Source organism: Chaetodon auriga, chromosome 15 (assembly GCF_051107435.1).
Source record: "Chaetodon auriga isolate fChaAug3 chromosome 15, fChaAug3.hap1, whole genome shotgun sequence".
NCBI lineage: Eukaryota > Metazoa > Chordata > Actinopteri > Chaetodontiformes > Chaetodontidae > Chaetodon > Chaetodon auriga.
In genome coordinates, this window is record NC_135088.1 from 20,146,965 (window position 1) to 20,169,048 (window position 22,084).

Genomic DNA, 22,084 nt, shown 5'->3' on the forward strand with positions numbered 1-22,084 from the left:
CTGAAGTTGCTGTGGCAACCTCTGAGGCTCAGTACCTCTGTGAGCACTTCTCTCTCATGCTCCCACATGGAAATAAACAGACATATGGGCATATAATGTAATGTATATGTACGCGGTCGGGCAGTAGACCCCGTGGCCCTTTCAAAATTTCCCGCAGGGAAATTGTCTAGTTAGGGCCACGGGGCAAGCCACGAGCACTACTGCCTACAGCAAAGCTGTAGACAGTAGTGCTCGGGGCGAAGCCCCGAGCACTATTGTTATACTGCGTGTTTTTTCTTCTTCTTATTATTATTCTTCCTCTTCCGTGTCAAATTTTGGACCGCTACTCCTCCTACAGTTTTGGGAGCACCCACGCAAATGTTATATCAAAACATGCGTCTCGATCGGGATCGGCGTGCTATTATTTTTGGGAAATTTATCGCAGTTTTTCGCGACGTAAGTCGCGAAAAACTGCGATAAATTTCCCATAAGAAATGAATGGGAGGAGGTAAAAATCATTCCACTTTTTCTACTGGCTACTGCTCCGGCATACTTTCACCTAGAGACTCCATTTAAACTTTAAATTGTAGACACAAGTCTTGTCTATTGCCGTATTAAGCCACGTTTTGATAACTCATGTAGTTTTTGAATAATCCCTCATCAATGACCATGAGCGTTTTTGGAGAAATTCTCTGATTTCAATGGGTGTGTATTGCGTGGACAGTTAGAGGCTAGAGTGGGTGACATCATCGCTAGAGTGGGAGAGAGCCGATTAAAAACTACTAGGTTTTTGCTCTTTCCACTCTCCTCCCGGCCACAGTTTACACTCTACAGGCATGATTTTTTCCACAGTTGTAGACAAACTTGTCCTCTCTCTCACAATGTGCTCGAATAATCTGTGAGACAAACAGAATTTGAATTAGCAGCCTCTAAGCGCGGCCACGTCTGTCTCTGCTCTCCATGCACTCCAATACAAAGATTTTCGGAGAGAGCAGAAAGGAGCCCTGTTTTCAACTCGCGACTGTGTCCACAAAATATTCTGTAGAAACACAAAATTACACCAAATCGTTCAGGAAGTCCTCAAGGCGCTCACGGTGTCTTTGTTTTTCTGATAGGAGCTACCGTTCTCTCAGGAGAAGCCCAAATGTGAGAGGAGTGCAGAGGCAGAAAATCGCTCGTTTTCTCCGCTTTTCTGTCGCCCCTGTCTGTCTGCCCTTATCGTCATGGGCAACCAGCTCAAGTTGCCGTGACAACCCCTGAGTCTAAGTAGTCAGAGTGGCAGAGAGCCTTTTTTTAACTCCAGATTTTCTGTCTTTCCACGCTCCTCCCGGCCACAGTTTACACACTACAGGCATGATTTTTTCCACAGTTGTAGACAAACTTGTCCTCTCTCTCACAATGTGCTGGAAAAATGTGTGAGACTTACAGAATTTGAATTAGCAGCCTCTAAGCCCGGCCACTTCTGTCTCTGTCTCTTTTTCTCTCTCTGAGTGCATGTGTGCCTGAGTGCTGAGAGGGGGCGTGTGTGTGCGTGCGCAGCTGTGTCTCATAGAGCATGATTGGGAGGGGCTCTCAAGTTGCTGTGGCAACCTCTGAGGCTCAGTACCTCTGTGAGCACTTCTCTCTCATGCTCCCTTCCACAAATAAACAGACATATGGGCATATAATGTAATGTATATGTACGCGGTCGGGCAGTAGACCCCGTGGCCCTTTCAAAATTTCCCGCAGGGAAATTGTCTAGTTATTATTATTATTCTTCCTCTTCCGTGTCAAATTTCGGACCGCTACTCCTCCTACAGTTTTGGGAGCACCCACGCAAATGTTATATCAAAACGTGCGTCTCGATCGGGATCGGCGTGCTATTATTTTTCTCAAATTTATCGCAGTTTTTCGCGACGTAAGTCGCGAAAAACTGCGATAAATTTCCCATAAGAAATGAATGGGAGGCGGTAAAAATTGTCACACTTTTTCTACTGGCTACTGCTCCGGCATACTTTCACCTAGAGACTCCATTTAAACTTTAAATTGTAGACACAAGTCTTGTCTATTGCTGTATTAAGCCACGTTTTGATAACTCATGTAGTTTTTGAGTAATCCCTCATCAATGACCATGAGTGTTTTTGGGGAAATTCTCAGATTTCAATGGGTGTGTATTGCGCGGACAGTTAGAGGCTAGAGTGGGTGACATCATCGCTAGAGTGGGAGAGAGCCGATTAAAAACGACTAGGTTTTTGCTCTTTCCACGCTCCTCCCGGCCACAGTTTACACTCTACAGGCATGATTTTTTCCACAGTTGTAGACAAACTTGTCCTCTCTCTCACAATGTGCTCAAAAAATCTGTGAGAGTTACAGAATTTGAATTAGCAGCCTCTAAGCGCGGCCAAGTCTGTCTCTGCTCTCCATGCACTCCAATACAAAGATTTTCGGAGAGAGCAGAAAGGAGCCCTGTTTTCAACTCGCGACTGTGTCCGCAACATATTCTGTAGAAACACAAAATTACACCAAAACGTTCAGGAAGTCCTCAAGGCGCTCACGGTGTCTTTGTTTTTCTGATAGGAGCTTCCGTTCTCTCAGGAGAAGCCCAAATGTGAGAGGAGTGCAGAGGCAGAAAATCGCTCGTTTTCTCCGCTTTTCTGTCGCCCCTCTCTGTCTGCCCCTATCGTCATGGGCAACCAAGCCAAATTGCCATGACAACCACTGAGCCTCAGTGGCAGAGAGCCTTTTTTTAACTCCAGATTTTCTGTCTTTCCACACTCCTCCCGGCCACAGTTTACACACTACAGGCATGATTTTTTCCACAGTTGCAGACAAACTTGTCCTCTCTCTCACAATGTGCTGGAAAAATGTGTGAGACTTACAGAATTTGAATTAGAGGCCTCTAAGCCCGGCCATGTCTGTCTCTGTCTCTTTTTCTCTCTCTGAGTGCATGTGTGCCTGAGTGCTGAGAGGGGGCGTGTGTGTGCGTGCGCAGCTGGGTCTCATAGAGCATGATTGGGAGGGGCTCAGAAGTTGCTGTGGCAACCTCTGAGGCTCAGTACCTCTGTGAGCACTTCTCTCTCATGCTCCCACACAGACACAAACTCTCATATGGGCATATAATGTAATGTATATGTACGCGGTCGGGCAGTAGACCCCGTGGCCCTTTCAAAATTTCCCGCAGGGAAATTGTCTAGTTATTATTCTTCCTCTTCCGTGTCAAATTTTGGACCGCTACTCCTCCTACAGTTTTGGGAGCACCCACGCAAATGTTATATCAAAACGTGCGTCTCGATCGGGATCGGCGTGCTATTATTTTTCTCTACAGAATACGCGTTTTTCGCGACGTAAGTCGCGAAAAACGCGTTTTCGTTTCCCATAAGAAATGAATGGGAGGAGCTCGAAAAACGAATTTTTTTTTTCCCTTTTTCTAATGGCTACTGCTCCGGCATACTTTCACCTAGAGACTCCATTTGAACTTTAAATTGTAGACACAAGTCTTGTCTATTGCTGTATTAAGCCACGTTTTGATAACTCATGTAGTTTTTGAATAATCCCTCATCAATGACCATGAGCGTTTTTGGAGAAATTCTCAGATTTCAATGGGTGTGTATTGCGCGGACAGTTAGAGGCTAGAGTGGGTGACATCATCGCTAGAGTGGGAGAGAGCCGATTAAAAACGACTAGGTTTTTGCTCTTTCCACGCTCCTCCCGGCCACAGTTTACACTCTACAGGCATGATTTTTTCCACAGTTGTAGACAAACTTGTCCTCTCTCTCACAATGTGCTCGAAAAATCTGTGAGACAAACAGAATTTGAATTAGCAGCCTCTAAGCGCGGCCACGTCTGTCTCTGCTCTCCATGCACTCCAATACAAAGATTTTCGGAGAGAGCAGAAAGGAGCCCTGTTTTCAACTCGCGACTGTGTCCACAAAATATTCTGTAGAAACACAAAATTACACCAAAACGTTCAGGAAGTCCTCAAGGCGCTCACGGTGTCTTTGTTTTTCTGATAGGAGCTTCCGTTCTCTCAGGAGAAGCCCAAATGTGAGAGGAGTGCAGAGGCAGAAAATCGCTCGTTTTCTCCGCTTTTCTGTCGCCCCTCTCTGTCTGCCCTTATCGTCATGGGCAACCAAGCCAAATTGCCGTGACAACCACTGAGCCTCAGTGGCAGAGAGCCTTTTTTAAACTCCAGATTTTCTGTCTTTCCAGGCTCCTCCCGGCCACAGTTTACACACTACAGGCATGATTTTTTCCACAGTTGCAGACAAACTTGTCCTCTCTCTCACAATGTGCTGGAAAAATGTGTGAGACTTACAGAATTTGAATTAGAGGCCTCTAAGCCCGGCCATGTCTGTCTCTGTCTCTTTTTCTCTCTCTGAGTGCATGTGTGCCTGAGTGCTGAGAGGGGGCGTGTGTGTGCGTGCGCAGCTGGGTCTCATAGAGCATGATTGGGAGGGGCTCTGAAGTTGCTGTGGCAACCTCTGAGGCTCAGTACCTCTGTGAGCACTTCTCTCTCATGCTCCCACATGGAAATAAACAGACATATGGGCATATAATGTAATGTATATGTACGCGGTCGGGCAGTAGACCCCGTGGCCCTTTCAAAATTTCCCGCAGGGAAATTGTCTAGTTATTCTTCCTCTTCCGTGTCAAATTTCGATTCGCTACTCCTCCTACAGTTTTGGGAGCACCCACGCAAATGTTATATCAAAACGTGCGTCTCGATCGGGATCGGTGTGCTATTATTTTTCTTGAATTTATCGCAGTTTTTCGCGACGTAAGTCGCGAAAAACTGCGATAAATTTCCCATAAGAAATGAATGGGAGGCGGTAAAAATTGTCGCACTTCTTCTACTGGCTACTGCTCCGGCATACTTTCACCTAGAGACTCCATTTAAACTTTAAATTGTAGACACAAGTCTTGTCTATTAGTGTATTAAGCCACGTTTTGATAACTCATGTAGTTTTTGAATAATCCCTCATCAATGACCATGAGCGTTTTTGGAGAAATTCTCAGATTTCAATGGGTGTGTATTGCGCGGACAGTTAGAGGCTAGAGTGGGTGACATCATCGCTAGAGTGGGAGAGAGCCGATTAAAAACGTCTAGGTTTTTGCTCTTTCCACGCTCCTCCCGGCCACAGTTTACACTCTACAGGCATGATTTTTTCCACAGTTGTAGACAAACTTGTCCTCTCTCTCACAATGTGCTCGAAAAATCTGTGAGAGTTACAGAATTTGAATTAGCAGCCTCTAAGCGCGGCCATGTCTGTCTCTGCTCCCCATGCACTCCAATACAAAGATTTTCGGAGAGAAGCAGAAAGGAGCCCCATTTTCAACTCGCGACTGTGTCCACAATATTTGCTGTAGAAACACAAAATTACACCAAATCGTTCAGGAAGTCCTCAAGGCGCCCACGGTGTTTTTGTTTTTCTGATAGGAGCTACCGTTCTCTCAGGAGAAGCCCAAACGTGAGAGGAGTGCAGAGGCAGAAAATCGCTCGTTTTCTCCTAGTTTCTGTCTGCCCCTCTCTGTCTGCCCCTGTCGTCAACGGCAACCGGCTTAAGTTGCCATGACAACCTCTGAGCCTAAGTAGTCAGAGTGGCAGAGAGCCTTTTTTTAACTCCAGATTTTCCGTCTTTCCACGCTCCTCCCGGCCACAGTTTACACACTACAGGCATGATTTTTTCCACAGTTGCAGACAAACTTGTCCTCTCTCTCACAATGTGCTGGAAAAATGTGTGAGACTTACAGAATTTGAATTAGAGGCCTCTAAGCCCGGCCACTTCTGTCTCTGTCTCTTTTTCTCTCTCTGAGTGCATGTGTGCCTGAGTGCTGAGAGGGGGCGTGTGTGTGCGTGCGCAGCTGTGTCTCATAGAGCATGATTGGGAGGGGCTCTCAAGTTGCTGTGGCAACCTCTGAGGCTCAGTACCTCTGTGAGCACTTCTCTCTCATGCTCCCACACACAAATAAACAGACATATGGGCATATAATGTAATGTATATGTACGCGGTCGGGCAGTAGACCCCGTGGCCCTTTCAAAATTTCCCGCAGGGAAATTGTCTAGTTATTATTATTAGGGCCACGGGGCAAGCCACGAGCACTACTGCCTACAGCAAAGCTGTAGACAGTAGTGCTCGGGGCGAAGCCCCGAGCACTATTGTTATCCTGCGGGTTTTTTCTTATTATTATTATTATTATTAGGGCCACGGGGCAAGCCACGAGCACTACTGCCTACAGCAAAGCTGTAGACAGTAGTGCTCGGGGCGAAGCCCCGAGCACTATTGTTATCCTGCGTGTTTTTTCTTCTTATTATTATTATTATTATTATTATTCTTCCTCTTCCGTGTCAAATTTCGATTCGCTACTCCTCCTACAGTTTTGGGAGCACCCACGCAAATGTTATATCAAAACGTGCGTCTCGATCGGGATTGGCGTGCTATTATTTTTGGGAAATTTATCGCAGTTTTTCGCGACGTAAGTCGCGAAAAACTGCGATAAATTTCCCATAAGAAATGAATGGGAGGCGGTAAAAATTGTCGCACTTCTTCTACTGGCTACTGCTCCGGCATACTTTCACCTAGAGACTCCATTTAAACTTTAAATTGTAGACACAAGTCTTGTCTATTGCTGTATTAAGCCACGTTTTGATAACTCATGTAGTTTTTGAATAATCCCTCATCAATGACCATGAGCGTTTTTGGAGAAATTCTCAGATTTCAATGGGTGTGTATTGCGCGGACAGTTAGAGGCTAGAGTGGGTGACATCATCGCTAGAGTGGGAGAGAGCCGATTAAAAACGACTAGGTTTTTGCTCTTTCCACGCTCTTCCCGGCCACAGTTTACACTCTACGGGCATGATTTTTTCCACAGTTGTAGACAAACTTGTCCTCTCTCTCACAATGTGCTCGAAAAATCTGTGAGACAAACAGAATTTGAATTAGCAGCCTCTAAGCGCGGCCACGTCTGTCTCTGCTCTCCATGCACTCCAATACAAAGATTTTCGGAGAGAGCTGAAAGGAGCCCTTTTTTCAACTCGCGACTGTGTCCACAAAATATTCTGTAGAAACACAAAATTACACCAAAACGTTCAGGAAGTTCTCAAGGCGCTCACGGTGTCTTTGTTTTTCTGATAGGAGCTTCCGTTCTCTCAGGAGAAGCCCAAATGTGAGAGGAGTGCAGAGGCAGAAAATCGCTCGTTTTCTCCGCTTTTCTGTCGCCCCTCTCTGTCTGCCCCTATCGTCATGGGCAACCAAGCCAAATTGCCGTGACAACCACTGAGCCTCAGTGGCAGAGAGCCTAAAAAAACCTCCAGATTTTCTGTCTTTCCACGCTCCTCCCGGCCACAGTTTACACACTACAGGCATGATTTTTTCCACAGTTGTAGACAAACTTGTCCTCTCTCTCACAATGTGCTGGAAAAATGTGTGAGACTTACAGAATTTGAATTAGAGGCCTCTAAGCCCGGCCATGTCTGTCTCTGTCTCTTTTTCTCTCTCTGAGTGCATGTCTGCCTGAGTGCTGAGAGGGGGCGTGTGTGTGCGTGCGCAGCTGGGTCTCATAGAGCATGATTGGGAGGGGCTCTGAAGTTGCTGTGGCAACCTCTGAGGCTCACTACCTCTGTGAGCACTTCTCTCTCATGCTCCCACATGGAAATAAACAGACATATGGGCATATAATGTAATGTATATGTACGCGGTCGGGCAGTAGACCCCGTGGCCCTTTCAAAATTTCCCGCAGGGAAATTGTCTAGTTATTAGGGCCACGGGGCAAGCCACGAGCACTACTGCCTACAGCAAAGCTGTAGACAGTAGTGCTCGGGGCGAAGCCCCGAGCACTATTGTTATCCTGCGGGTTTTTTCTTATTATTCTTCCTCTTCCGTGTCAAATTTCGATTCGCTACTCCTCCTACAGTTTTGGGAGCAGCCACGCAAATGATATATCAAAACGTGCGTCTCGATCGGGATCGGCGTGCTATTATTTTTCTCTGTAGAATACGCGTTTTTCGCGACGTAAGTCGCGAAAAACGCGTATTCGTTTCCCATAAGAAATGAATGGGAGGCGGTAAAAATTGTCGCACTTTTTCTACTGGCTACTGCTCCGGCATACTTTCACCTAGAGACTCCATTTAAACTTTAAATTGTAGACACAAGTCTTGTCTATTCCTGTATTAAGCCACGTTTTGATAACTCATGTAGTTTTTGAATAATCCCTCATCAATGACCATGAGCGTTTTTGGAGAAATTCTCAGATTTCAATGAGTGTGTATTGCGTGGACAGTTAGAGGCTAGAGTGGGTGACATCATCGCTAGAGTGGGAGAGAGCCGGAAAAAACGCCTAGATTTTTGCTCTTTCCACGCTCCTCCTGGCCACAGTTTACACTCTACAGGCGTGATTTTTTCCACAGTTGTAGACAAACTTGTCCTCTCTCTCACAATGTGCTCAAAAAATCTGTGAGACTTACAGAATTTGAGTTAGCAGCCTCTAAGCGCGGCCACGTCTGTCTCTGCTCTCCATGCACTCCAATACAAAGATTTTCGGAGAGAAGCAGAAAGGAGCCCCGTTTTCAACTCGCGACTGTGTCCACAATATTTGCTGTAGAAACACAAAATTACACCAAATCGTTCAGGAAGTCCTCAAGGCGCCCACGGTGTTTTTGTTTTTCTGATAGGAGCTACCGTTCTCTCAGGAGAAGCCCAAACGTGAGAGGAGTGCAGAGGCAGAAAATCGCTCGTTTTCTCCGCTTTTCTGTCTGCCCCAGTCTGTCTGCCCCTGTCGTCAACGGCAACCGGCTTAAGTTGCCATGACAACCTCTGAGCCTAAGTAGTCAGAGTGGCAGAGAGCCTTTTTTTAAGTCCAGATTTTCTGTCTTTCCACGCTCCTCCCGGCCACAGTTTACACACTACAGGCATGATTTTTTCCACAGTTGCAGACAAACTTGTCCTCTCTCTCACAATGTGCTGGAAAAATGTGTGAGACTTACAGAATTTGAATTAGAGGCCTCTAAGCCCAGCCATGTCTGTCTCTGTCTCTTTTTCTCTCTCTGAGTGCATGTGTGCCTGAGTGCTGAGAGGGGGCGTGTGTGTGCGTGCGCAGCTGGGTCTCATAGAGCATGATTGGGAGGGGCTCTGAAGTTGCTGTGGCAACCTCTGAGGCTCAATACCTCTGTGAGCACTTCTCTCTCATGCTCCCACATGGAAATAAACAGACATATGGGCATATAATGTAATGTATATGTACGCGGTCGGGCAGTAGACCCCGTGGCCCTTTCAAAATTTCCCGCAGGGAAATTGTCTAGTTATTATTCTTCCTCTTCCGGACGTTTTTCGATTCGCTACTCCTCCTACAGTTTTGGGAGCACCCACGCAAATGTTATATCAAAACGTGCGTCTCGATCGGGATCGCTATGCTATTATTTTTCTTAAATTTATCGCAGTTTTTCGCGACGTAAGTCGCGAAAAACTGCGATAAATTTCCCATAAGAAATGAATGGGAGGCCGTAAAAATTGTCGCACTTTTTCTACTGGCTACTGCTCCGGCATACTTTCACCTAGAGACTCCATTTAAACTTTAAATTGTAGACACAAGTCTTGTCTATTGGTGTATTAAGCCACGTTTTGATAACTTGTGTAGTTTTTGAGTAATCCCTCATCAATGACCATGAGCGTTTTTGGAGAAATTCTCTGATTTCAATGGGTGTGTATTGCGTGGACAGTTAGAGGCTAGAGTGGGTGACATCATCGCTAGAGTGGGAGAGAGCTGATTAAAAACGTCTGGATTTTTGCTCTTTCCACGCTCCTCCCGGCCACAGTTTACACTCTACAGGCATGATTTTTTCCACAGTTGTAGACAAACTTGTCCTCTCTCTCACAATGTGCTCGAAAAATCTGTGAGACGAACAGAATTTGAATTAGCAGCCTCTAAGCGCGGCCACGTCTGTCTCTGCTCTCCATGCACTCCAATACAAAGATTTTCGGAGAGAAGCAGAAAGGAGCCCTGTTTTCAACTCGCGACTGTGTCCACAAAATATTCTGTAGAAACACAAAATTACACCAAAACGTTCAGGAAGTCCTCAAGGCGCTCACGGTGTCTTTGTTTTTCTGATAGGAGCTACCGTTCTCTCAGGAGAAGCCCAAATGTGAGAGGAGTGCAGAGGCAGAAAATCGCTCGTTTTCTCCGCTTTTCTGTCGCCCCTCTCTGTCTGCCCCTATCGTCATGGGCAACCAAGTCAAATTGCCGTGACAACCACTGAGCCTCAGTGGCTGAGAGCCTGAAAAAAAGTCTAGATTTTTGCTCTTTCCAGGCTCCTCCCGGCCACAGTTTACACACTACAGGCATGATTTTTTCCACAGTTGTAGACAAACTTGTCCTCTCTCTCACAATGTGCTGGAAAAATGTGTGAGACTTACAGAATTTGAATTAGACGCCTCTAAGCCCGGCCACTGTCTCTTTTTCTCTCTCTGAGTGCATGTGTGCCTGAGTGCTGAGAGGGGGCGTGTGTGTGCGTGCGCAGCTGTGTCTCATAGAGCATGATTGGGAGGGGCTCTGGAGTTGCTGTGGCAACCTCTGAGGCTCAGTACCTCTGTGAGCACTTCTCTCTCATGCTCCCACACACAAATAAACAGACATATGGGCATATAATGTAATGTATATGTACGCGGTCGGGCAGTAGACCCCGTGGCCCTTTCAAAATTTCCCGCAGGGAAATTGTCTAGTTATTAGGGCCACGGGGCAAGCCACGAGCACTACTGCCTACAGCAAAGCTGTAGACAGTAGTGCTCGGGGCGAAGCCCCGAGCACTATTGTTATCCTGCGGGTTTTTTCTTATTATTATTATTATTAGGGCCACGGGGCAAGCCACGAGCACTACTGCCTACAGCAAAGCTGTAGACAGTAGTGCTCGGGGCGAAGCCCCGAGCACTATTGTTATCCTGCGTGTTTTTTCTTCTTATTATTATTAGGGCCACGGGGCAAGCCACGAGCACTACTGCCTACAGCAAAGCTGTAGACAGTAGTGCTCGGGGCGAAGCCCCGAGCACTATTGTTATCCTGCGGGTTTTTTCTTATTATTATTATTATTATTCTTCCTCTTCCGTGCTTTTTTCGATTCGCTACTCCTCCTACAGTTTTGGGAGCACCCACGCAAAAGTTATATCAAAACGTGCGTCTTGATCGGGATCGCTATGCTATTATTTTTCTTAAATTTATCGCAGTTTTTCGCGACGTAAGTCGCGAAAAACTGCGATAAATTTCCCATAAGAAATGAATGGGAGGTGGTAAAAATTGTCGCACTTTTTCTACTGGCTACTGCTCCGGCATACTTTCACCTAGAGACTCCATTTAAACTTTAAATTGTAGACACAAGTCTTGTCTATTGGTGTATTAAGCCACGTTTTAATAACTCGTGTAGTTTTTGAGTAATCCCTCATCAATGACCATGAGCGTTTTTGGAGAAATTCTCAGATTTCAATGGGTGTGTATTGCGTGGACAGTTAGAGGCTAGAGTGGGTGACATCATCGCTAGAGTGGGAGAGAGCCGATTAAAAACGACTAGGTTTTTGCTCTTTCCACGCTCCTCCCGGCCACAGTTTACACTCTACAGGCATGATATTTTCCACAGTTGTAGACAAACTTGTCCTCTCTCTCACAATGTGCTCGAAAAATCTGTGAGATGAACAGAATTTGAATTAGCAGCCTCTAAGCGCGGCCACGTCTGTCTCTGCTCTCCATGCACTCCAATACAAAGATTTTCGGAGAGAGCAGAAAGGAGCCCTGTTTTCAACTCGTGACTGTGTCCACAAAATATTCTGTAGAAACACAAAATTACACCAAATCGTTCAGGAAGTCCTCAAGGCGCTCACGGTGTCTTTGTTTTTCTGATAGGAGCTTCCGTTCTCTCAGGAGAAGCCCAAATGTGAGAGGAGTGCAGAGGCAGAAAATCGCTCGTTTTCTCCGCTTTTCTGTCGCCCCTCTCTGTCTGCCCCTATCGTCATGGGCAACCAAGCCAAATTGCCATGACAACCACTGGGCCTCAGTGGCAGAGAGCCTAAAAAAAACTCCAGATTTTCTGTCTTTCCAGGCTCCTCCCGGCCACAGTTTACACACTACAGGCATGATTTTTTCCACAGTTGCAGACAAACTTGTCCTCTCTCTCACAATGTGCTGGAAAAATGTGTTAGACTTACAGAATTTGAATTAGAGGCCTCTAAGCCCGGCCATGTCTGTCTGTGTCTCTTTTTCTCTCTCTGAGTGCATGTGTGCCTGAGTGCTGAGAGGGGGCGTGTGTGTGCGTGCGCAGCTGGGTCTCATAGAGCATGATTGGGAGGGGCTCTGAAGTTGCTGTGGCAACCTCTGAGGCTCAGTACCTCTGTGAGCACTTCTCTCTCATGCTCCCACATGGAAATAAACAGACATATGGGCATATAATGTAATGTATATGTACGCGGTCGGGCAGTAGACCCCGTGGCCCTTTCAAAATTTCCCGCAGGGAAATTGTCTAGTTATTATTATTATTATTCTTCCTCTTCCGTGTCAAATTTCGATTCGCTACTCCTCCTACAGTTTTGGGAGCACCCACGCAAATGTTATATCAAAACGTGCGTCTCGATCGGGATTGGCGTGCTATTATTTTTGGGAAATTTATCGCAGTTTTTCGCGACGTAAGTCGCGAAAAACTGCGATAAATTTCCCATAAGAAATGAATGGGAGGCGGTAAAAATTGTCGCACTTCTTCTACTGGCTACTGCTCCGGCATACTTTCACCTAGAGACTCCATTTAAACTTTAAATTGTAGACACAAGTCTTGTCTATTGCTGTATTAAGCCACGTTTTGATAACTCATGTAGTTTTTGAATAATCCCTCATCAATGACCATGAGCGTTTTTGGAGAAATTCTCAGATTTCAATGGGTGTGTATTGCGCGGACAGTTAGAGGCTAGAGTGGGTGACATCATCGCTAGAGTGGGAGAGAGCCGATTAAAAACGACTAGGTTTTTGCTCTTTCCACGCTCTTCCCGGCCACAGTTTACACTCTACGGGCATGATTTTTTCCACAGTTGTAGACAAACTTGTCCTCTCTCTCACAATGTGCTCGAAAAATCTGTGAGACAAACAGAATTTGAATTAGCAGCCTCTAAGCGCGGCCACGTCTGTCTCTGCTCTCCATGCACTCCAATACAAAGATTTTCGGAGAGAGCTGAAAGGAGCCCTTTTTTCAACTCGCGACTGTGTCCACAAAATATTCTGTAGAAACACAAAATTACACCAAAACGTTCAGGAAGTTCTCAAGGCGCTCACGGTGTCTTTGTTTTTCTGATAGGAGCTTCCGTTCTCTCAGGAGAAGCCCAAATGTGAGAGGAGTGCAGAGGCAGAAAATCGCTCGTTTTCTCCGCTTTTCTGTCGCCCCTCTCTGTCTGCCCCTATCGTCATGGGCAACCAAGCCAAATTGCCGTGACAACCACTGAGCCTCAGTGGCAGAGAGCCTAAAAAAACCTCCAGATTTTCTGTCTTTCCACGCTCCTCCCGGCCACAGTTTACACACTACAGGCATGATTTTTTCCACAGTTGTAGACAAACTTGTCCTCTCTCTCACAATGTGCTGGAAAAATGTGTGAGACTTACAGAATTTGAATTAGAGGCCTCTAAGCCCGGCCATGTCTGTCTCTGTCTCTTTTTCTCTCTCTGAGTGCATGTCTGCCTGAGTGCTGAGAGGGGGCGTGTGTGTGCGTGCGCAGCTGGGTCTCATAGAGCATGATTGGGAGGGGCTCTGAAGTTGCTGTGGCAACCTCTGAGGCTCACTACCTCTGTGAGCACTTCTCTCTCATGCTCCCACATGGAAATAAACAGACATATGGGCATATAATGTAATGTATATGTACGCGGTCGGGCAGTAGACCCCGTGGCCCTTTCAAAATTTCCCGCAGGGAAATTGTCTAGTTATTCTTCCTCTTCCGTGCTTTTTTCGATTCGCTACTCCTCCTACAGTTTTGGGAGCACCCACGCAAATGTTATATCAAAACGTGCGTCTTGATCGGGATCGCTATGCTATTATTTTTCTTAAATTTATCGCAGTTTTTCGCGACGTAAGTCGCGAAAAACTGCGATAAATTTCCCATAAGAAATGAATGGGAGGTGGTAAAAATTGTCGCACTTTTTCTACTGGCTACTGCTCCGGCATACTTTCACCTAGAGACTCCATTTAAACTTTAAATTGTAGACACAAGTCTTGTCTATTGCTGTATTAAGCCACGTTTTGATAACTCATGTAGTTTTTGAATAATCCCTCATCAATGACCATGAGCGTTTTTGGAGAAATTCTCAGATTTCAATGGGTGTGTATTGCGCGGACAGTTAGAGGCTAGAGTGGGTGACATCATCGCTAGAGTGGGAGAGAGCCGATTAAAAACGACTAGGTTTTTGCTCTTTCCACGCTCCTCCCGGCCACAGTTTACACTCTACAGGCATGATTTTTTCCACAGTTGTAGACAAACTTGTCCTCTCTCTCACAATGTGCTCGAAAAATCTGTGAGACAAACAGAATTTGAATTAGCAGCCTCTAAGCGCGGCCACGTCTGTCTCTGCTCTCCATGCACTCCAATACAAAGATTTTCGGAGAGAGCAGAAAGGAGCCCTGTTTTCAACTCGCGACTGTGTCCACAATATTTGCTGTAGAAACACAAAATTACACCAAATCGTTCAGGAAGTCCTCAAGGCACTCACGGTGTCTTTGTTTTTCTGATAGGAGCTTCCGTTCTCTCAGGAGAAGCCCAAATGTGAGAGGAGTGCAGAGGCAGAAAATCGCTCGTTTTCTCCGCTTTTCTGTCGCCCCTGTCTGTCTGCCCTTATCGTCATGGGCAACCAAGCCAAATTGCCGTGACAACCACTGAGCCTCAGTGCTCAGAGTGGCAGAGAGCCGTTTTTTAACTCCAGATTTGTTGTCTTTCCACGCTCCTCCCGGCCACAGTTTAAGCTCTAGACGCATGATTTTTTCCACAGTTGTAGAGAAACTTGTCCTCTCTCTCACAATGTGCTGGAAAAATGTGTGAGACTTACAGAATTTGAATTAGAGGCCTCTAAGCCCAGCCATGTCTGTCTCTGTCTCTTTTTCTCTCTCTGAGTGCATGTGTGCCTGAGTGCTGAGAGGGGGCGTGTGTGTGCGTGCGCAGCTGGGTCTCATAGAGCATGATTGGGAGGGGCTCTGAAGTTGCTGTGGCAACCTCTGAGGCTCAGTACCTCTGTGAGCACTTCTCTCTCATGCTCCCACACACAAATAAACAGACATATGGGCATATAATGTAATGTATATGTACGCGGTCGGGCAGTAGACCCCGTGGCCCTTTCAAAATTTCCCGCAGGGAAATTGTCTAGTTAGGGCCACGGGGCAAGCCACGAGCACTACTGCCTACAGCAAAGCTGTAGACAGTAGTGCTCGGGGCGAAGCCCCGAGCACTATTGTTATCCTGCGTGTTTTTTCTTCTTCTTCTTATTATTATTATTCTTCCTCTTCCGTGTCAAATTTCGGACCGCTACTCCTCCTACAGTTTTGGGAGCACCCACGCAAATGTTATATCAAAACGTGCGTCTCGATCGGGATCGGCGTGCTATTATTTTTCTCAAATTTATCGCAGTTTTTCGCGACGTAAGTCGCGAAAAACTGCGATAAATTTCCCATAAGAAATGAATGGGAGGCGGTAAAAATTGTCGCACTTTTTCTACTGGCTACTGCTCCGGCATACTTTCACCTAGAGACTCCATTTGAACTTTAAATTGTAGACACAAGTCTTGTCTATTGCTGTATTAAGCCACGTTTTGATAACTCGTGTAGTTTTTGAATAATCCCTCATCAATGACCATGAGCGTTTTTGGAGAAATTCTCAGATTTCAATGGGTGTGTATTGCGCGGACAGTTAGAGGCTAGAGTGGGTGACATCATCGCTAGAGTGGGAGAGAGCCGAAAAAAACGCCTAGATTTTTGCTCTTTCCACGCTCCTCCTGGCCACAGTTTACGCTCTACAGGCGTGATTTTTTCCACAGTTGTAGACAAACTTGTCCTCTCTCTCACAATGTGCTGGAAAAATCTGTGAGACTTACAGAATTTGAGTTAGCAGCCTCTAAGCGCGGCCACGTCTGTCTCTGCTCCCCATGCACTCCAATACAAAGATTTTCTGAGAGAAGCAGAAAGGAGCCCCGTTTTCAACTCGCGACTGTGTCCACAATATTTGCTGTAGAAACACAAAATTACACCAAATCGTTCAGGAAGTCCTCAAGGCGCCCACGGTGTTTTTGTTTTTCTGATAGGAGCTACCGTTCTCTCAGGAGAAGCCCAAACGTGAGAGGAGTGCAGAGGCAGAAAATCGCTCGTTTTCTCCGCTTTTCTGTCTGCCCCTCTCTGTCTGCCCCTATCGTCATGGGCAACCAAGCCAAATTGCCATGACAACCACTGAGCCTCAGTGGCAGAGAGCCTTTTTTTAACTCCAGATTTTCTGTCTTTCCACGCTCCTCCCGGCCACAGTTTACACACTACAGGCATGATTTTTTCCACAGTTGCAGACAAACTTGTCCTCTCTCTCACAATGTGCTGGAAAAATGTGTGAGACTTACAGAATTTGAATTAGAGGCCTCTAAGCCCGGCCATGTCTGTCTTTGTCTCTTTTTCTCTCTCTGAGTGCATGTGTGCCTGAGTGCTGAGAGGGGGCGTGTGTGTGCGTGCGCAGCTGGGTCTCATAGAGCATGATTGGGAGGGGCTCTGAAGTTGCTGTGGCAACCTCTGAGGCTCAGTACCTCTGTGAGCACTTCTCTCTCATGCTCCCACATGGAAATAAACAGACATATGGGCATATAATGTAATGTATATGTACGCGGTCGGGCAGTAGACCCCGTGGCCCTTTCAAAATTTCCCGCAGGGAAATTGTCTAGTTATTATTCTTCCTCTTCCGGACTTTTTTCGATTCGCTACTCCTCCTACAGTTTTGGGAGCACCCACGCAAATGTTATATCAAAACGTGCGTCTCGATCGGGATCGGCGTGCTATTATTTTTCTCTACAGAATACGCGTTTTTCGCGACGTAAGTCGCGAAAAACGCGTATTCGTTTCCCATAAGAAATGAATGGGAGGCGGTAAAAATTGTCGCACTTTTTCTACTGGCTACTGCTCCGGCATACTTTCACCTAGAGACTCCATTTAAACTTTAAATTGTAGACACAAGTCTTGTCTATTGCTGTATTAAGCCACGTTTTGATAACTCGTGTAGTTTTTGAATAATCCCTCATCAATGACCATGAGCGTTTTTGGAGAAATTCTCAGATTTCAATGGGTGTGTATTGCGCGGACAGTTAGAGGCTAGAGTGGGTGACATCATCGCTAGAGTGGGAGAGAGCCAAAAAAAACGCCTAGATTTTTGCTCTTTCCACGCTCCTCCTGGCCACAGTTTACGCTCTACAGGCGTGATTTTTTCCACAGTTGTAGACAAACTTGTCCTCTCTCTCACAATGTGCTCGAAAAATCTGTGAGACTTACAGAATTTGAGTTAGCAGCCTCTAAGCGCGGCCACGTCTGTCTCTGCTCCCTATTCACTCCAATACAAAGATTTTCTGAGAGAAGCAGAAAGGAGCCCCGTTTTCAACTCGCGACTGTGTCCACAATATTTGCTGTAGAAACACAAAATTTCACCAAATCGTTCAGGAAGTCCTCAAGGCGCTCACGGTGTCTTTGTTTTTCTGATAGGAGCTACCGTTTTCTCAGGAGAAGCCCAAACGTGAGAGGAGTGCAGAGGCAGAAAATGGCTCGTTTTCTCCGCGTTTCTGTCTGCCCCTGTCTGTCTGCCCCTGTCGTCAACGGCAACCGGCTTAAGTTGCCATGACAACCTCTGAGCCTAAGTACTCAGAGTGGCAGAGAGCCTTTTTTTAACTCCAGATTTTCTGTCTTTCCAGGCTCCTCCCGGCCACAGTTTACACACTACAGGCATGATTTTTTCCACAGTTGTAGACAAACTTGTCCTCTCTCTCACAATGTGCTGGAAAAATGTGTGAGACTTACAGAATTTGAATTAGAGGCCTCTAAGCCCAGCCATGTCTGTCTCTGTCTCTTTTTCTCTCTCTGAGTGCATGTGTGCCTGAGTGCTGAGAGGGGGCGTGTGTGTGCGTGCGCAGCTGTGTCTCATAGAGCATGATTGGGAGGGGCTCTGAAGTTGCTGTGGCAACCTCTGAGGCTCAGTACCTCTGTGAGCACTTCTCTCTCATGCTCCCACACACAAATAAACAGACATATGGGCATATAATGTAATGTATATGTACGCGGTCGGGCAGTAGACCCCGTGGCCCTTTCAAAATTTCCCGCAGGGAAATTGTCTAGTTTTGACAGTGCTTCTGGTCTGTTGTCCAGAGAGCACCAAAATGATGTAAAAAAGTTTCAGACAAGACAAAAATCAGTGGTGACAAAACTATTCAGATCCTTTACTTCAGTAAAAGAACCAATATAACCATGTAAAAATACTCCATTACAAGCAAAAGTCCTGCATTGAAACTCCTAATTGAGGAAAATGACAGAAGTATTATCAGGTAAAAGTACTCATTATGCAGTAAAATACACCTGTGACTAATACGATACTAATGCATTAATGTGTCAGCAGCATTTTACTGCTGTAGCTGATTAAGGTGGACCTAGTTTGAACTACTTGCACTTTATATACAGTTAGGTAGTTTAGTCCAGTGGTTCCCAACCTGTGGGTCAGGCCCCATCCAACGGCTCACAGGGTTTTTTTTTTTTTGTTTGGATTTGAATAGCATGTTTTATTTCATGTCAAATCCTAAAGGACCAGTGTGTAGGATCTACACCAAACAGCCTAACAGCCTAAAAAACAACCAAGTCAGACTAGTTTTAAATCTAAATATAAGATAATCTCAGGTACTTAGAAGTGAAGTTTTTGCAGTAAAATATTCCAGTAATGTACAGTTACCTCAAAATTTCACTTAAGTGCACTCCTCAGATAAACTATGGAAGAAGTTTTCAGATCCTTTACTTAAATAAAAGTACTAATACTACACTGTAAAAATATAAGTAACAGTCCTGCTTTCAAAACCTTACTTAAGTAAAAGTATCTAAGATTTATCAGCAAAATGTACTTCAAGTATTAAAAGTAAAGTAATTACTGTGCAGTAAAATGGTCAGTGTTTAACTATTATATCTGATGTTTTTCGATGAATATTACTGCTTTATATTCTAGTGGGTAGTTTCATCAACAGCAATGCATCATATTCTATACGATCATCATATGTTTGTAGCCTCGCTGTTCTGTGAAAACCATGTATCTCTAAAAAGTTGACTTTTCATGAGCTCAGGAAAACTTTGATGAACTTTCATCATTCAGTTTATCAGAAAAATTTGTAGTGTTTGGAGATATGTGGTTTTCACTGGACAGGAAAGGTATGAAAAAAATGTACTCTGAAAAGTAACCAGTAATTAAAGCTATCAGACAAATGTGGTGGAGTGAAAATGACAATATTTCCCTCTGAGATGAAGCAGGGGAAAAATATAATGATGAATAAAATGGAAATACTCAAGTAAAGTACAAGTACCTCATATTTGTACTTAAGTACAATACTTGAGTAAATGTAGTTAGTCACATTCTGCCACTGCTGCTGTGGACAGACATAGACATGGTCATTACATTATCATGTACGCATAAGGAAAACTGAAAACGATGTCCCTGCACATCTAAAGGATCAACATTGTTATCTGTCTTTCTTTTAGTTAATTTTCCAGGACATCCAGGCCAAACATCACCACCAAACCCTTTGGATAAGGCCTCCAACCCTGAGTCCTCACACTCAGTCTTCTCAGGACACGGAAAGATAGAATCAAGTAAGGTAGGACACACTGTCTCATTTAATTTACGTATATCCATGTCTTCATATACTACAGCATTGCATTGGATACTGCTTTTTAGATATAAATGTAATCGAATCTTTGCTGAGTCTTAAATAAGATAAGACCACTCAATATATGAACCTGGGTGTGAATTGTGATGCGTGTCTTTCTCTGCTGTGTTATCCGCAGCAAACAGAGACCAGGAGGATAACTCACATCTCTGCAGAGCAGAAGAGGCGTTTCAACATCAAACTGGGTTTTGACACTTTACATAATCTTGTGACAACACTCAGCTCTCAGCCAAGCATAAAGGTACTGTGAAAAGATGTGCAGCTGCATTAGAGATAGATGTGCTGAAAGGTGGGGGTGGAGAGCATCACCAAAGAGCTGTTGAGTTGGTGCACAGCTTAACTGGCGAAGTGTATGAGAGTACACGCAGCTGAGGAAACATCTCATTGTATCGTAACCACAGTAATATTGAATATTTGTGAATTATTGTGGTGTATTGCTGACTGGTGGTTATCCCCCTGTCTGCTGGCACAGATCAGCAAAGCCACCACCCTGCAGAAAACCGCTGAGTACATCGGTAAGATGCAGCAGGAGAGAGCACAGCTGCACGAGGAGGCTCAGAAACTCAGAGAGGAGATCCAGCTCCTGAACTCTGCCATCAAGTGAGACCTTCAGGCTTGACCTCTGTGTGCAAGTGTGTGTGTGTGAGACTGTGTGCACGCATGTGAGTGTATGCACATCCACCAGGATTGGATGTATATTTTGGTTTCATGTTATATCAGGGTGATATTTGGATTAATTTAAAGGAAAAGTTCACATTTTTTGGTCTGTGGATTTTACATCACCGGTCTCTCCCTGCTGATGTGTCCCCTCCTGCAGTGCATGCCAGCAGCAGCTTCCAGCCACTGGTGTGCCCATCACACGGCAGCGCTTTGACCACATGAGGCAGAAGTTCAGAGAGTACGTCCAGGCGCAGACACTGCAGAACTGGAAGTTCTGGATCGTATCCTAATGAATATGAATGTTGTTAATTAAAACATCACAGTCCCACAAACACAACTTCAAAAACTTGCCTACTCTGCATATAATCTTATGATCCAGTGTTGAGTACTAAGTACGCATCTATTCCTGTGAGGTTCTTTATGTTTCATTACTTTGCAACAGTTGGCTGCAGCATTGCATCTTAAGACTTTGGAAGAATATCAAATTTTGTTTTGTTCCCAGAACATTTTCTTTGAATCCAAATGAACTAATTAAACCAAGCAATATGCCAGTCTGGACACAGAAATTTTAAAGTGTTGCAGGGAAAAACATCCCATGAAATGGAGCTTTTGTTTTGGTACGGTACAGTAAGTGACCAACACATGGTCTTTGCACAGATTTAAGTGTAATAACGTAGTTTGAATTCACACAAAGCACATTTTTCATCTGTTTTGTCTCAGTGGAACCAGGCAGCTGACATAAATGCCTGTGTGTGTTGCAAATGTGCGTTTTTGTGTGTTCCACAAAAACACCTTAAGGTGAAGGTGTTTTCTATGGTTCCTCATGGGAATGTACATTTATCTGACTGTTGATATTCTCAGTTAGAAACATACAGTTCTCCAAGAGGGTATTTTCTCTTTACTCATTCAAGACAGCCGCATTTACCATGCTGCAGGGATGCAATAGAGCACAGCATAGAGCCCCATTATTGTCGAAAAGCTATCAGTGAGCCACACTGTTGCACCAGATGACATATTCTTTCACTACAGCAAACACACACACTGTAGTTTTTTTAATTGATCGCACATGCACGTGATGTAAATACTCACCAGCACACCGAATGTATATATATGCAGCTGAAAATAGTCCCCAACAAATGCACTATTTAATCCTGTTTGGGTAACAGGAACAGGAAACTACAGAGTAGCACCAGTCTTTCAATTCAATATTCCTTTATTAGTCCTGTGAGGGGAAATTCCAAAACACTGTAAATTTAAACACTGTAAAGCACTTTGGTATGGACAAATTCAGTAATGTTAGGAAAACAAGACAGTTGAAGAATATTTTTGACCTCTTGTATCTGAGTGAGCTCCACATTTTTCCTCAACTCACTGTCAGTTCAGTATCATCATTGAGCCACTGTTTGAGTCCTATAATGGGATGGTGTCCACTGCCAGTGTGGAGGACCTGTGTCGATCCACTCTGTCTTGGCTGGACCAGCACTGTTCCCTGCCTGCCCTGAGACCCAGTGAGTCCAATACAACTGCTTTCTTA

The 22,084-nt window shown here is 45.1% G+C and overlaps 1 protein-coding gene across 1 annotated transcript in view; it reads left to right on the forward strand.

The window, feature by feature from the left end:
- mlxipl (MLX interacting protein like) overlaps nt 1-22,084 on the forward strand; it is a 50,099-nt gene that overhangs the window by 27,196 nt on the left and 819 nt on the right. The window contains exons 12-16 of the mRNA XM_076751459.1: nt 19,703-19,818; nt 20,009-20,131; nt 20,363-20,490; nt 20,708-20,831; nt 21,929-22,058. Of these exons, the coding sequence (XP_076607574.1) occupies nt 19,703-19,818; nt 20,009-20,131; nt 20,363-20,490; nt 20,708-20,831; nt 21,929-22,058 (621 nt within the window). The remainder of the gene's footprint in view (nt 1-19,702; nt 19,819-20,008; nt 20,132-20,362; nt 20,491-20,707; nt 20,832-21,928; nt 22,059-22,084) is intronic.